Source organism: Phycodurus eques, chromosome 12, assembly GCF_024500275.1.
Source record: "Phycodurus eques isolate BA_2022a chromosome 12, UOR_Pequ_1.1, whole genome shotgun sequence".
Classification (NCBI taxonomy): domain Eukaryota; kingdom Metazoa; phylum Chordata; class Actinopteri; order Syngnathiformes; family Syngnathidae; genus Phycodurus; species Phycodurus eques.
The window spans coordinates 14,226,195-14,241,226 of record NC_084536.1 but is presented as its reverse complement, the minus strand read 5'-3'; the positions used below and the strand labels follow the sequence as shown (position 1 = coordinate 14,241,226).

Below are 15,032 nucleotides of genomic sequence, written 5' to 3'. Positions count from 1 at the left end.
AAAGGGAGGAGAGGAGGGCTAATTGACTACCGCGGCTAAATATAATCCCGCAGATCCTTTAATCCTGGTCTTCAATTAATCCCAACATCCCAACATATGCAACCACTTAATAAAGGGGAACTTTTGTAAAGCTCTGTTGACAACTGTCCCAGGAACGAAATATCATTATGGTGTATTGTTACATTCTCAATGGCCTTGCATTTTAAGCAGCTTTAAGCAAATATGACTCGCACTGCTTCTATGAAACACTGTCCTTCAGAAACAACATTTGAACTAATAAAACAGTACAACTACTACAGCACAAAAATACATGTCAACTAACAGTATCATGTTCCCTCTCCATTCTGTCAATACAGTATGTCCGTCAAGAATATTCATAAGGTGAGTACTTTTACTTATTTAGTTATGTATTCTGACATAACTTGCCTAAAACATGGCCTGTAGTTTTCAATGGAAAAATGTTGAGCCTTTTGTAGACAAGACACAGGACAAGTACTTTGAGAATAATGAGATATAGCAATAAGACACAATTCAAGTACAACCCGATGGCTCTAGGAAGTGTCTGCCTATTTCTCCATAGGCGAGGTCATCTATACACACGTGAACAGGCAGTTATCATCTGTCTCATGCAGCTGGCACCCCCAACCACAAACATATTGCTTTGTCTCACAGCAAAGTGATAATTCAATATCTGAGAGAGAGAGAAACAAGGTCAACTTTCTTATCCTCGCACTAAAACAAGATTATGAGGTTATAATTCACATAGAATACATTTTGTAAGTGCAAAGGGATATATTTTTCTAATAACAATTAATAAGGTTTTATGATAGCTCCAGTTTGATTGGAAAAACATTTTTACCTTTAAAATTATTTCCTATGGGGAAAAGATTTTTGAAATCACCAGTAAAACAACTTAGAAGTCAACCAGTGTCACAGAATGGATCATGTTCATGTTCAACCCAACCTTGCTTGTGAATAACTGAGCCTAACTGAACATCCCTGGTTTTTATTTACGTTTTCCACAACATCCCAACTTCTTTGAAATTGGGGTTTGTATATTTAAGCAGTGTTAATGTTCAAACTGTGCATAATGTTACAGAGGCTTACGATAATATTAAATGTACGACTTTTTAAGAATTAAAAGGTGTCATCCATCCATCCATCCATTGTCAACACCCCTTATCCTGGTTAGGGTCGCGGGGCGCTGGAGCCTATCCCAGCTGACTTCGGGCGAAAGGCGGACTACACCCTGAACCGGTCGTCAGTCAGTCGCAGGGCACATATAGACACGGACAACCATTCGCACTCACATTCACACCGTCACTGAGTGGGAACTGATCCCACGCTGCCCGCACCAAAGTCAGGTGACTGCACCACTACACCATCAGTGACTTTAAAGGTGTCATATTTTACCAAATTTTTCTAGTATTTGTGATGTAATACTGGCTCTATGGTGCCTTAGTAAACCTGTGAAATATTAATTAAAGTCGTAGACGCACGGCTAAATTCCAGACTTTTTTCTGCCGAGAGCAATGAAATCCGGTCATTTGTGTTTCTCAGCCTTATCTATGTCACTAGGGAAGACCTCCGCCTTCCCTTTCCACTCCCGAGCTAGCGGTGTCAACGTAACACGTGTGCTCTCACGAGTGGGTCTTCTACACGGAGGCAACCAATCAAAGGAAAGGGGGCGGTCTTAGCCAAATATGGACAAAGTGGTTACAAAACTGGGTCAAACAGAAGTAGCTGTCAGAGGGGTCTTTTCTGGACACTCGTATGACAAAACCAAGGTGTTTTTTGTAAATGAAATTGACATTTTTTTTATACTACGTCTATATTAGAGAGTCACTCTATGGGGGTCTAAATAGCCAAAATAACCTCAGTCTTGTCTTTGACCATACCCTAAAAGGTTTTGAGAACCACTGCTCTATAAGGTTTCACTGTTGTATTATGATATAAACCAATGTTTAAAAAGTATCCTGGACAAGAAATGCTTGTGTTATTTTCCAGATAATTTGAAAAGTAACAGGAGATTGTGATGCACAGTCACCTATTTATGTGGAAACCAACTATTTGTGGTATTTTCACAGCTCGTAAAACAGACCAAGACATGTAGCTTGTGCTTTTGTCTACTTTTATGACATTTGCAGAGGAAAATATGTGTTGTATACAAGTACACAACACTATGTGTTGTGTACTTGTGTTGTATTAGTCGTATAATATTTGTACAGTTGGGAGTTTTACGAAAATGTCATCCCTTAATTTCTACTCTTTTCAGATTGGTTTACAGGTCTCCTGTAGGAGGTTCCTGGGGTCCAGTCGAGCCTGAAACAACAGACTGTTGCATTGTCTGGAGCCAGGATGGGGTCTGTATCAAACTCTGGCAAAGGTACATTGAAATGCAACAGGGCCTCCCATTCTGCACTGCATATGTTAATTCTGGCAACATGCTGGTCAGCCAGCCAGCCTGATTCTTTGTGACTGAAGCAACTTCAAAAAGCTGCCACTGAAAAACAGGCAGGAAAGAAAAAGTTTGTTCAAAAAGTAGGTCAACCAAGCAGGGTCACAAAATGCTCCCAGATAGACAACATCATCAGAAAGACCACAAACCCCTCCCTGGCAAAGGCACCACAAATTCAAATTAGTTTCAAAAGGCCTCATGATGACAGCAAATTACTTGAACACATCCTGCAGTTCTGCAATATCGTATTTGTACAAAAACTGTGTAGCTCAAGGCTGTTCAAGAAAAAAAAGACAACAGCAATGTCACATGATTTAAACTGCCGATTGGTCACCGTGACATTAGAATTTGTTTCGTATCAAAGCCATGTAAACATCAACATTCTTGGCAGGTTACAACAAAACGCCCACCCTGAGGAGACACTTTGGGCCCGATAATCTGACCTCTCACCGTACAGGTGCCATCTTGGAGCCTGTACAGATCTTGACAATGATAAATGCACTTCAACAAGGTTGGGGCTCTAATTTCCTCAGGCTGCAAAAAAACACTATAGACCAACTCATAGTAATGACCTCCCTAGATTTTTCCAACACATGCTCCTTATGGTCAGCCAACAGCTCACGAAAGAATGATTTTGTGCAAACTGTAATATGCTGTAATTAGTAGAAAAAGAATGTATTGGTAGTGTCTAATAACCAAACCTCCCAATCCTTCTTGCGAAAAAATATAGCATTTCCTGTGTAGCAGTATTTTGCGCCAGGATTCAAATGCTCAAGGTAGAGGTGATACCTCTACTTATGAGTCTTAATTCGTTACGTGATTGAGCTCGTAACTCAAATTACATGTATCTCAAACTGTGAGATGCAGGATGGCAGCTGGATGTTGTGGGGTTCGCTGGCACCATATAGCAGCGGCGTATCTGAAGCTCGCTAACATTTAAAATTTTGTTTCACAACACAAAGAAATAAAAAAAATTGACCAGGTTACGGCTTGTGACTCAGAAAACTGCTGGTGCACTCATAAGTAAAGGTACCACTGTATTTTAAATGTAATATAATACATACTACAGTAGTACATAATACAGTGGACTAGGGCTTAAGCCATCACATTTTACCGATCATCTCACTGATTCGAGTAATCGGATAAAAATAGGTTTTGCATTATTAAGCACAACATCTGCATTGGAGGTGCAGGTAATATCATCACATTCTACTGTAGTATCTGTGACTGAGAGGCCTGGCATTGGCGAGTGATGTGGGTGTCAGCCAATGGCTGTTATGCGTGTTAAGTGTATAAACGGGCTTATTACATGTTTGTTATTGTATTCTTGTTCAATAAAGCGATTAAAAGTGTGGTTTACCACTTTCGGGGGCATTACAGTATGGTCTAACCAGCGATGGTAGGCTATATCAAATTAACTAACATCTACGTTACCTTGTGCTGGACACCGTAGACGTGCTGTTGTGGTACACATTGCACCTTATCTTCCTAGTTAAGTGTGAAAGGATCCCAAACTTTGGACAGTCTATCTATTATTGTCTTTTTCCTCCTGGCTTGCTGCCATCGTGACAATTTATTTCTGCACGGAGTGGTGCGTGCAACTGCAGCAACATTAGTCCGTGTGGAAAAAGAATCCCCGTGATGCTCTGAGGCAGAGATTTTACTTCAACCTTTATTTGGAATCAAATTATTCGAGTTCGATTAATCTTTGCAGCCATACAGGAGATCGATCCTTCCTCCTCAAATGCACTTGAATTCCTACAATTTTGAAAACAAACAATTTTGGGGTGAGATGTCAGCAAAGAGCCCTCAGTTCTGTGAACTTCAAGGATTACTGGGGGATGCATGCTTTTTATTTGGCTTTTTGGGACTTTTTGCATGACCAATTTCAAAATATTCCACCAATCAACTCACAAGAGCTGACGAGATCAGTGAGCAGCCACAACAAAGGGTGTTAAGAGAAGAAGGTGACAGAAGGAAGCAGACTCAACATTCAAAAACGCATCAGTCTCCGATGGTGTCCCAATACTTTTGTCTAGCGTGACCGCCTTGTATGTCATCATTTGCTATCAAAGTTTAGGCAGGGTCTTTATGCTGTTTTTAGGTTCAACAATGGTTGTTTTTCCAACGATTTATTTCTATGATTATTTGCTAGGTGGGAAGATACTTTATTGATCCAGTAGGAAATTCTTGCTAATGAGGAAAAACTGTTCCTAAATCCGCAAAAATCGAAATGCGATACAGACTGAACGAGTGTCAAAAACTTCTCCCACTACATATTAAAGCAGCTCTGAATGTCTCGCTGTCTATTATACACCCCCCACAAGTACCAACAGGTAATACAAATATCGAATAGATATTGCAAAACACATGACATAATGTAGAACTGTCATAATGTAATTCTTCTACTTATTTTACTCAAGAAAATACTGGTTTGCCCACATGTGATAGAAGGATCTTGTGAAAAGGTTTATGCCATTAAATAAAAGACCCATTGCCGTTTTTCGGCCAAGAAAGTTCAGGAGTACAGCAAAGCACGACCGGGTCAAAGTCGTTCTTACTGACAGTTGGGATTCACATATTAATCTCAGTATCAGGCTTACTCAGTAGTCTGCCACCCAAGCGGCGGAGCGAGAAGCAAACAGCCTCCAACTGACCTGAGGAGAACAATATATAGAGAGGCCCAGCACACAGCCAAAGAGCCCTGTTCTTACATAATCTGCTGAGCCGCTGCCAGTCAGACAAGATGCCTTCGGGCTCCGCTCTGGGGATGTGAGTGGCACATTATCACCTCGCATCCCCCCCCTCAAGAGAGATCCCAGCACTGGCTGTCTGGCGCTGTCGCTCCCCGAGCATTTCATTTCATGGCTAATTGCTGGCGGGCATCCTGCCGGACCCAACACACGTACCCTGCCATCCACAAGCGGATGGTGCGGCCTCTCGAAGACAGTCGGTTCTGGGTCCGGTGCCAGGCTGTGTTGGATTCTGAGCAAAATAAAGAACGACATTGTTCCCTCGCATTGCTACACGGATTCGGGCCGCTGTTTACCATATGCATCTTAGACAATTGCCATAGTAGTGCATTTTAATGAAGAGTCAACATAGAAAATACACAACCTGCGCCGCGGCACATTTAATTAGGATTATCTTTACTTATATGGATAGAAGAATTACAACGCTGAGGTTTATTGATGATCTGACAGAACACATCTAATTAACAGCCTGAACTGTCTCAGGAAGTGCTGTAAAACTCTACCTCTTCCCTCACTCTACAGGAGCCATGCGGCACTTTGTCGCCTCAAGACTGAACGTCTGGATGTTTTATGGACATTATCGAGGGAAAATACTTGGCGCAGTCAAAACGTAATGAGCCCAATTTAATTTAACCTACTAATAATTTCATTTTTTTTTTTAAGTTCAAAAAGTTTAAATACTTGTTTCGAAGGTTTATTTGAAAAAAAAAAAGGTTTTGTTTAAGCCAGTCCTCTTTCTGTCAGCCATTTTTGATATGACATCATTGTCCGTCAGAAGCAGAGAGCTGTGATTACATTTTTTGCTTTGGAAGGGGAAGGACCACTAAACATTTTCAAAAGGTTCACAAATGACTGACATGAAGAGGACAGGCTTAAACAAAACCTTATAAACATTCAAATAAGTATTTAAACTACAAACTGAAAATTTCAGAAAAAAATCAACTGTTAGTAGGTTAAATTAAAATGGGCTCATTCATTTTTGACTGCCCCTCATAGTTGGATTTTAATCTTTTTTTGTTCAAAACAGACCCGTTTAACGCTTTTGTTAAAAATGGACCAGTTTCACGCTTCGGTGCGGAAAAACAGTCAGCTATGAAGGTGCGTGCATATTCATTTCCGCCTATTCACACTGCTTAGTCAGCTCATTGCGTTATTTATTGCATCACTCATGGCCATAAGTTGACTTTACACTGACCGATCTGATCAGCTTGCTAGTTATCGGCCGATAATTAGCATTTTATGCTGATCGGCTTTAGTGTCATAATTCGCCGAATGGCTCTGCAAAAGACATTTACTCCGCGTTGCCATAGTGTACAGTATATTTCAATCCAAAAGCTAGTTTATTTTTAGCCTTGACGCATATCTTTTGACGTAGTACGGTAAATATCTGACTGCCAATAAAGTTTTTCTTTTTTTAAAACATGTCTGCGGTGTGGGACAGACAACACGTCTGAGACAGACTAACGCCTGGATCAGACAACAAAACAAATTTGGTCAGTCAGACTACTGCAATAAAATCTTGTATTCCGATACCACCGCATCCCGTCTTTTACGATCCCTGGGCTTTATCTTGTCAACTCAAACGCGACTAGATACACTCGTTACCATGGCGACGACAACAACAATGAATCACATCGTGTGTATTATAGGAACAAAATGGGGGGAAAGTGTGCTGGTGGTCACCGGTGCTCGGGAGAGGACTTTCATTCAAGAATTGCTTGAGGTATGTCCACGTACTTTTTATACGATTACATGCCAGCTTTCTGTGGAATCATGCTCTAAAGTTTTGGTGTGTGTGAAGTAATTTAATTACAATAAAATAATTTACAGTAAATTAGCACCCATTGTTTCTGTAATGTTGTAATGATGGTTTGACCTGACTGATTAGAATACATGACCTGAATAGAAAATACTTTTGAAGAAACTGAGTATACAGTACACAAGTATGTACAGTAAATGGACAAGTCATTTCAATAGACACATTGCTCCATCTTGTGATCGGATCGGTGATCGGTTATCGTTTTTTTAAACACGCTGATCAGCCCCAAAAATCCTGATCGTGTAAAGCCTAGCCCTGTGACCTCTGAAAAAGAATTTGGGAGGATGATAAAACCACAGCCGTTTGCATATTATTACAGGCTTTTCGTCTGGTCGCAGGGTCGGCTTGACTGCAGACTTTGATGTAGACGGCTGGCCCTGGCGACGTGTCTGACCATTTTAATCAATGACTGTGTGACAAATGAGAATTTGTTTGCGTTTGACATCGATTGACCATAATTTTGGGGTCATGTTATATTGTTGTTGGCGCATATAACAACAATATAAGGTATAATACTAAATTGAGGTTTTTGGAAACTCAAGCAAGATGTGTCTTTTTTTTAATTTATTTACTGAAAATAAGTCATTTGGGGGATGTGAGGATTCCGCCTGACAGCAACAATATACTCTTTCAGATTACATTTAAACTTCGCAGTGCAGATGTCCCAAAACATACTGCATAAGCAACTCTCGACTTGTTGAAGACAAAGAAATGGAACATTCTTAAATGGCCAAGACAAATAAATTTGAAGGCAGCAAGACCCATAAACAAGGTCAGGGAAGAATTTGGTGTCCGTGGGGCCATGGGTAAGTGTTAAATTTTTGTGAAACCTCTTAAATTAAAGCAGAATGTCTGTCTACAGTCTGTAATTGCCGATTACTTCTGGTCCTAACTGCGAGTCACCCATCGAAACCAAAGCAGTGAGAGAAAAGCTGCAAAAAAGCTCAGTCACGATTAGTTGTCCAGATTGTTCATTTGACAATACCAATCAAAGAAGAGTTCAAATGAATGTCCCTTATTGAATATGGCTAAAATGTGAGTGTCGATAATGACACAGGGCCAGTTAGATGAACGTTGCCACTGTGAGCTGAATGAGGAATCCCTCGAGCGATTCATCTGATGAGCATTTAGGATACGCAGCACCAATAACATCAGCTCGTCGTGTCAGTGGAGCAGTCCTCACGCAAATCATCTTGGATGTAATCTGGCCAGACTGACTGAAATTCAACTAGAACAACAGATGAAACTAAAGTCCCATATGGCACGTCAACACATAACGACTGTAAGCATCGCCACCTCAGCAACACATGACACGGCGCCAGCAAAGTGGCTGAGGTCATTTGACGATGGAATTCCAATGTGGTGGTGATCCACTCCCATTGCTCCCAAGATTGACTGGCTTCATTTCACACACTCATCTGCAGCCACCGCAATGCACTCAAGGGACGAAACTGCCACTTTGAAGCGACAGACTTGATCAACAAGGAGGCTAAATCAACACTGAGAGGCTAATCATGCCTCAGATACCATGACAGTCTCGTAAAACCTTGCCTCTTGGATCCGCTAACCAACTATTGCAAGATTTGCAAGATTTAAATGGCATTCACCCTCCCTGTTCTTTAAACAATGACAATTTGGGTTAAGATTACAGCCCACGACATGGCCAAGGACACATGATTATGAACAGGCCTCTCTTATCGTGGCAGAGAAGCTCAACGCATGACTCTGGGAATTTGTTAGATGGAGACTTCAAGGGGAGTTTTGTCATACCGAAGAAACGGTTACTCGTTTGATGCTAAAGTGACCTGAAGGACTTTTTGTTGACCTATTCTATAATTTGAGACCATTGTGGGAACATCATCTCATGTCACACTTATGAACTCAACCCTTTCAGGAATATGTCCCTATAAAGTGAAAATAAATGTCTTCTAATTTTGACATGCCTCAGAGAAGAGTGCTGTTAACAACCCTGCCAAATTTGAATGATTACAAAAAAATTGAGAAGTATATAAAATGAGGCTTCAAAATTGTGAAAAATAAATCTGTTCCCTCTGCTCTCAAATGCTGTGGGCGTGTCCGCAGAATGCGCTTAACGCGCGTCCCGCTCAGCTGTCAATTGTCAAATACCACTTCTATGACCTGGAAAAATGGATTCTATTTTATCTAGCATTTTGCTTATGCCAACACATGACTACATGTTTGAGACACACAAATATATCCGGTTAAAGCCTCCAGGGGCTGAATTAATATGCCACCAGGTTGACTTTTACATGTCGCAACAACGAAGCGCTCTAAAGCGGTCATGCCTGGGTGAATCCCCAGTCCAATCACTGGCTGTCACATCGGGAAGAAAAACACCTATCTGATCAGCCTGATCGGTATCAGCCGATATTTAGCCGATATTTAGCATAAAATTCTGATCAGCTGATCGGCTTTAATGATCGTTAATTGTACCCCGCCTCCTGCCCGATGATAGCTGGGATAGGCTCCAGCATGCCCGCGACCCTAGTGAGGAGAAGCGGCTCAGAAAATGAATGAATGGATGGATGGATGGATATATAACGTATAATGTATTTCGAAACAAATCTCAGAATTCACTTTACAGTGTCTTTAAGGGCTTATTCTATTCTGTTCTACAAAAACACGAGGCATCAGGCTGCACGCCAGTGTTGACTCATTTTTTAAAAAAAACGCTACATCCTTGATAAGCAGCGGCAATCTTTGCAGAGGCCAGTGCTTGAATGTGACCCCCACTTAAATCCCACTGCTTCCCTTCCGTGAAACAGGGATTAGCTGTTTATCAAATTTATTAGGCAGGTAATAAATTTCTTTCAATTCCAGAAAGTTCTAGAAAAACACAAAATGAAGAATGATTGGGGTAGCAAATTGATGGAAAATTGGCACAGTAGTCTCATGTGACTTGATACTGACTTGATAATGACTGATTAGACTGTTAAGTATGTTTGTAGTTGGGGGGATACAGTTCTTTCTCTTTGAATAGATCAGAAAATTAATAATTCAGGCCAGACCATTTTCCTAGAGTAAGAGAAAACAATGGTAGAGAGGGCACAGTCCATAATTAGTAAAGATAATAGACTTATACAGGTATAAAAGAGAAGCTCAGTAATTTTACCTCTCCAGTTGATTTCATCTAGCTATGACTAATCATTAGTTTCCGGTGCAACGTTTGTCATTGCAGACCTGATTAATGAGTAGGCAACAAGGGTAGTTGATCAGCAGCTATTTATATTTCAATTCATGCTGATAAGCAGGCATAGTCATCACAAAGGCAATCAAGACAAGGCACACATGACTTGAGTTTAAATTGACAGTAAGTAAGGCTTAAATCCTGCGATTAGGGTGCTAAATTCCTCTAATGCTGGAGGGCTTCCATGCCATCAAGAGCGGAGGCATCACACTGGCACTGAGAAGGAACTAGGAGGGGGGGCTTGTCCTCACACTGTGTCCTGAAAACTGTTGTTTCGGACACCCATTTACACGACAACGGAACGTGAACAGGTTGCCTGAGTGGACGTTTTCGAAAATGACGCTCCTAGTCGTTTTGCTGTAAGTGTGCAGCACGGTTGTCTGGGAAAACATGAGCCATGCGCATGTTAAGTGTTGGGAGTGTGCATGTGCTAGTGGCTTACAACCAAAAGAACAATGGAGGACATAGCGTTGTTGTTGTGCGTGCGTTCGTTTTACTGCGCCGCTTTCTGTGTGTAGCAAGAAGCATGACAGATGTTATTATGCTGTTCAAAGGTATTGGAACAGTGAGGCTAATTCCTGTGGTTTTGCGCTACACTGAAAACATCTGGGTTGCTGGTAAAAGATTAATATGAGAGGAAAGATCAACATTTAGCTATCATTTTCAGGTATTTACATCTAGACTTGATACACAACATCTAAGCCTTTTGTTTAAAACACCATATTTTTTTGTGTGAGCAAAAGAACACATTGATGATCAAATAGCTCAATGTCTATGCTCGATTACAGGTTTGGGTTTTGCCTTTGAGACTAGAGTTACAGGAGGAGTAATGAGAGTTTCAATGGTTGAAAAATAAGTAATTGTGGAGAAGAATCATTTTGACGCTATCATCTTTTCATGAAACTTCTAAAACTTAAGAAAACAATGTTCATACTATTGAAAAACAAAGTCATGTCAATGGGTGGAAAAGGACAAAGTATCGCTTATAATCTGTCCATGAAAGTTTTCAAGGACGAAGACTTTTTTTACGTATTTGAAAACCAGACAACTGCCCATGGGGTAAAAGTAGTAATTGTGGACAGGGATTTTTTTTGACATTATCTGTTCATAAAACTTTAAATGCAAAGAAAACATTTTTGGTTTTGAACACTAGAGAGTAATATTAACATGTCGGGCCAAGTCATACTAATCACCAAAGGTTTCACGAAGCAAGCATATCCGTCCCACCTAAACAGGACACACAGGGATCACTTGATCATCTTACTGGCAAATCGACCTCCAACTTGAAAACACATGAATGTAGCAAGAATATTTTGACCTTGTCTCTCTCTTTTTTTTTTTTTTTTTTTTTTTACGATCGCACAAGCCATAAGGTCGCCGTCGCGACCCAAGGTCCTTTCCTCACTGAGCTGCTAATGTTTATGAGCGCAATGAGCGGGCGACAATCACGTTTGACCCACATTTCTGAACCACTACTCAAATTTCACCGCAGCTGCTTGACTGCACTCTTCATCTTCTGGGGCCTTTATCGGCTTACAATGCATATTCTCATAAACTATGACGTATAGCTGGAAATATTACCCACAAAATCATGTCGAACAACATGGAAGCACACAACAACAACCTCCCTCCAAGAAAGTCTTGAGAAACTAAATTTTTGCGTAATCCTGGTAACTAACATTAAAAATGCAATGTTCTTGGTGGCGGTAATCATTCTCGGTTTTGATTGTACATTGCTAAAGTGGAAGTAGTAAACTTGCAGTGATGCAGTTCTTTGTAATAGGGATGGACATAATGATTGATTGATTGATCGATTGTTTTTCTTTTCAACTCAATGTCTACAAGGGCCTGATTCTCCAATAATGCGATGCGATTATCCTGTGGTGTGTAGTTGAATAATTGTTTGATAAGAATTGTGTCCAATGTGTGGAACTGATTGTAGAGGAGTCCACTACTTTGTTGTCTAAAGCGACACACATACTGATAATCAGGCCTAATTTGAGCATTTTTCCTTTCTGATCAAACTCAGAAAGGCTTGATTCTCCGATGTCGCTAAAGGATTATGCTCAACGATGACCCTACGTGGTGTGGTGCATTATGAGTGATTGTCCTCGCAAACCTCATAAATGTTAAAACTTGTTCAATATTCACAATCACAAATCCTTAACTGGTCACTCACCACAGTCAAAATGCCCACAATGAAGAGTTTGGATGTGCAATGTAGTGGAGTTACAAGGTAAGATAACATTAGCCTAGCTTCTTCTACTTCTCGTTCACTACCTACTACTTTTACTTCCGAATTTCAGTTTAGAAAAATATCGGTTATTATGTAAAAACAAAATAAGTCTTTGTGTACCCTACTTAAAAGGCACAACATGACGCCAACAATTCCATATTGCACTACATCCACTATGACAACTCCTACGGGTAGCATTTTTCTGCTTAATTGTTAAATGCATACCTTTCTGACAGCGTCAGTTGAAAATGAGCTAAATTACACCTCAGTGAAGTCAGTTTTTAGTGCTAGCGAGCAAAATTGCACACAAAAAAACCAAGCTAAAGTTTCTTAAAGGCAGAGGGAGCTTATTCATCTCTTGTAATATACCAGTATTATACCAGTCAACTACGTTTTGAGAATTTATCTGCCTTGGTTTTGACTATAAATAACACAGGACTATATAGCTATGCTAACACTGTACCCGGTCCAGGAAGATCAGTACTTGGCATGTACTGTACACTGTTTATTACAAGGTGACAACATGGTCCAGCCACTTAAGTGACCTCATAAAAGTGGGGAAAACAGCTTCAAAGCCTATATATTGCAATTGTAAGTAGTGTTTAGTCATAAAATAAACACTGTGAGCCGTATTTAGTTCAGTTGTATTTAACGTTTTAGTACAAGAGTCATTTTCTTAATTGGTACTTGCTGGGTGGAAAAAAAGTTTGTTACTACTGCATTAGTCAAACCTTTGAAGATTTTTTTCCAGATTATGAAATATGTTATCATGGAGCAGGGGTTGCAAAACATGGGGTTGGGTCCCAATATGGATTCACTCTCGTGTACTTTATTATTCGTTTTTGTACAATGTATACTGATGTTATGCTAAGATGTGCTATAGTTAACTACGTTTGAGGCTGAAAACGTTTTGAAGCCTTTAATCAGGAGCAACATGACACTGGGATCTTTAGCTTGGTCTCCAACCAGGTTGTGGTAACAACAAAAGATATCAGGCGTGTGGGACTCCCAGGGGTCCAACCCCTACTCACACAGCTGTCCAGTACCAACACGGACAAAGAGCAGGCACACATTTTGAAAACTTTTTTTCTTTCACTTACCAAAACGATAGCGAATCTTTCCTCCAGTTCCCCCGGGTCGGGCATGGGTAGTTTTAGGGGCATGTTGTGGCCCCTGAGATCCGTGTGCTGGTCTATGCTCCCTGCGTTCCCCATGTTGAGTTAGAGCGAACAGTTGCTTTTTCAGTTCGACCTACAAATGAAAATTATCCACTAGTGTTTAAAAACAAAAAAAAATGTTCTATTCCTTGCCCGTGTTCACTTCTTGAACATATTGAACACATGTGGGGAGTAAGGAGGGGGGCAGCGGAGCGCGGCGGGCCCCTGGCGTGGACGCATTTTCCCGGCAGCACAATGCGGAGGAGAGGCGGGTGGCTACAGAGGTGCTGCTGCTGCTGGTGGTAGTCGGAAGAGAGACCTCGAAACTTCTCTCGCTGTTATCCGAATTTCGCCCAATTTCGACCGCGCTTCCAGTCGGCGAGGGTGACGAGGGGCATGATTCAAGCTTTGCACTTACTTTCCACGTCGCGCAGTAGTCCCGACGAGGAGGTGATGTGTGTGCTCATTAACTAATCCCTCCTCCGCTGAGAAGACACACACGGTCACACGGCGGCTTCACACACGCTCATCCCGCCCCACAATGACTCCTTTCAGCCGGGCCAAGCCTCCTTCGCCTTCTTTTCCTCCAGGGCGTAGCTCTCCTAAAGCCGTAGCCAAGGAGATACCATTATTTCTATTGCATTGTGGTACTTTGAGTCCCAGAAAACAAGGGAATCCCCCTGGGTGTCAGTGGCGGGTTTTTTTTCTGACGAAGAAATACTCTTCTTAACATTTGAAGTCCCTTTTTAACGTTTAAGTTGTCTTTCCAAGACAAACGCACGTACGTAGCTCATAAACACATCAAAGAGGTTTAGTTAAGGCGCATTCTTACTTTCATGTAACGTCATCAAGCAAGCCCGACTACTTGTCGTGCTTTATAGTCCACGAAGCAAAGTTCGTGGACTATAAAGTCTGTGCACCACAGGCCAATGAAAAACAGTATTTGTATAGCCACGCCCCCTGGGCTGCCTCTCCCGTGCCCCTGAACAGGAAAAGAAAGTCAACAGGGACACACAGAAATTTGTGTACTTTAGTCATTCTGTTAAGGAAATGAATTAAACCACCAAATGGCGCTTGAGAGTTTTGAAATTATGTACTTGTTTATTTTAATACGTTTTATTCAAATTTGTGTCAAAGTTCTCTGTGGCACAGTTTTGTTGCTACGCAAAATTCACGGATCACAACTTTTGCACCCCAGAGGCCAATTAAAAGATGGCATTTGTAGCCACGCCCCTTAACCGGAAAGTGAAGTCAAAGGTAAACATACATTGAGGAAAATACGTCACCATATGGCAAAAGAACGTTTTAAAAGTATGTATCGTATATTTCCATGTTTTATTCTAAACATTTTCGAAACTTTACAGCGTGTTAGTTTTGTTGCTGGGCAATATTCATGTAATT

At 41.0% G+C, this 15,032-nt stretch overlaps 1 protein-coding gene across 13 annotated transcripts in view; it reads right to left on the bottom strand.

Annotated features, from left to right (window-relative positions):
• The window catches only part of fmnl2a (formin-like 2a), a 77,672-nt gene extending 63,202 nt beyond the window's left edge, over window positions 1-14,470 (bottom strand). For 3 of the 13 annotated variants that reach the window (XM_061691724.1, XM_061691725.1, XM_061691729.1), the window contains exon 1: window positions 13,575-14,470. In XM_061691724.1, the coding sequence (XP_061547708.1) occupies window positions 13,575-13,688 (114 nt within the window). In that variant the 5' untranslated portion in view covers window positions 13,689-14,470. The remainder of the gene's footprint in view (window positions 1-13,574) is intronic. The other 10 variants (XM_061691726.1, XM_061691731.1, XM_061691735.1 and 7 more) reach the window with 6 other exon arrangements.
• Window positions 14,471-15,032: the final 562 nt, after the last annotated feature.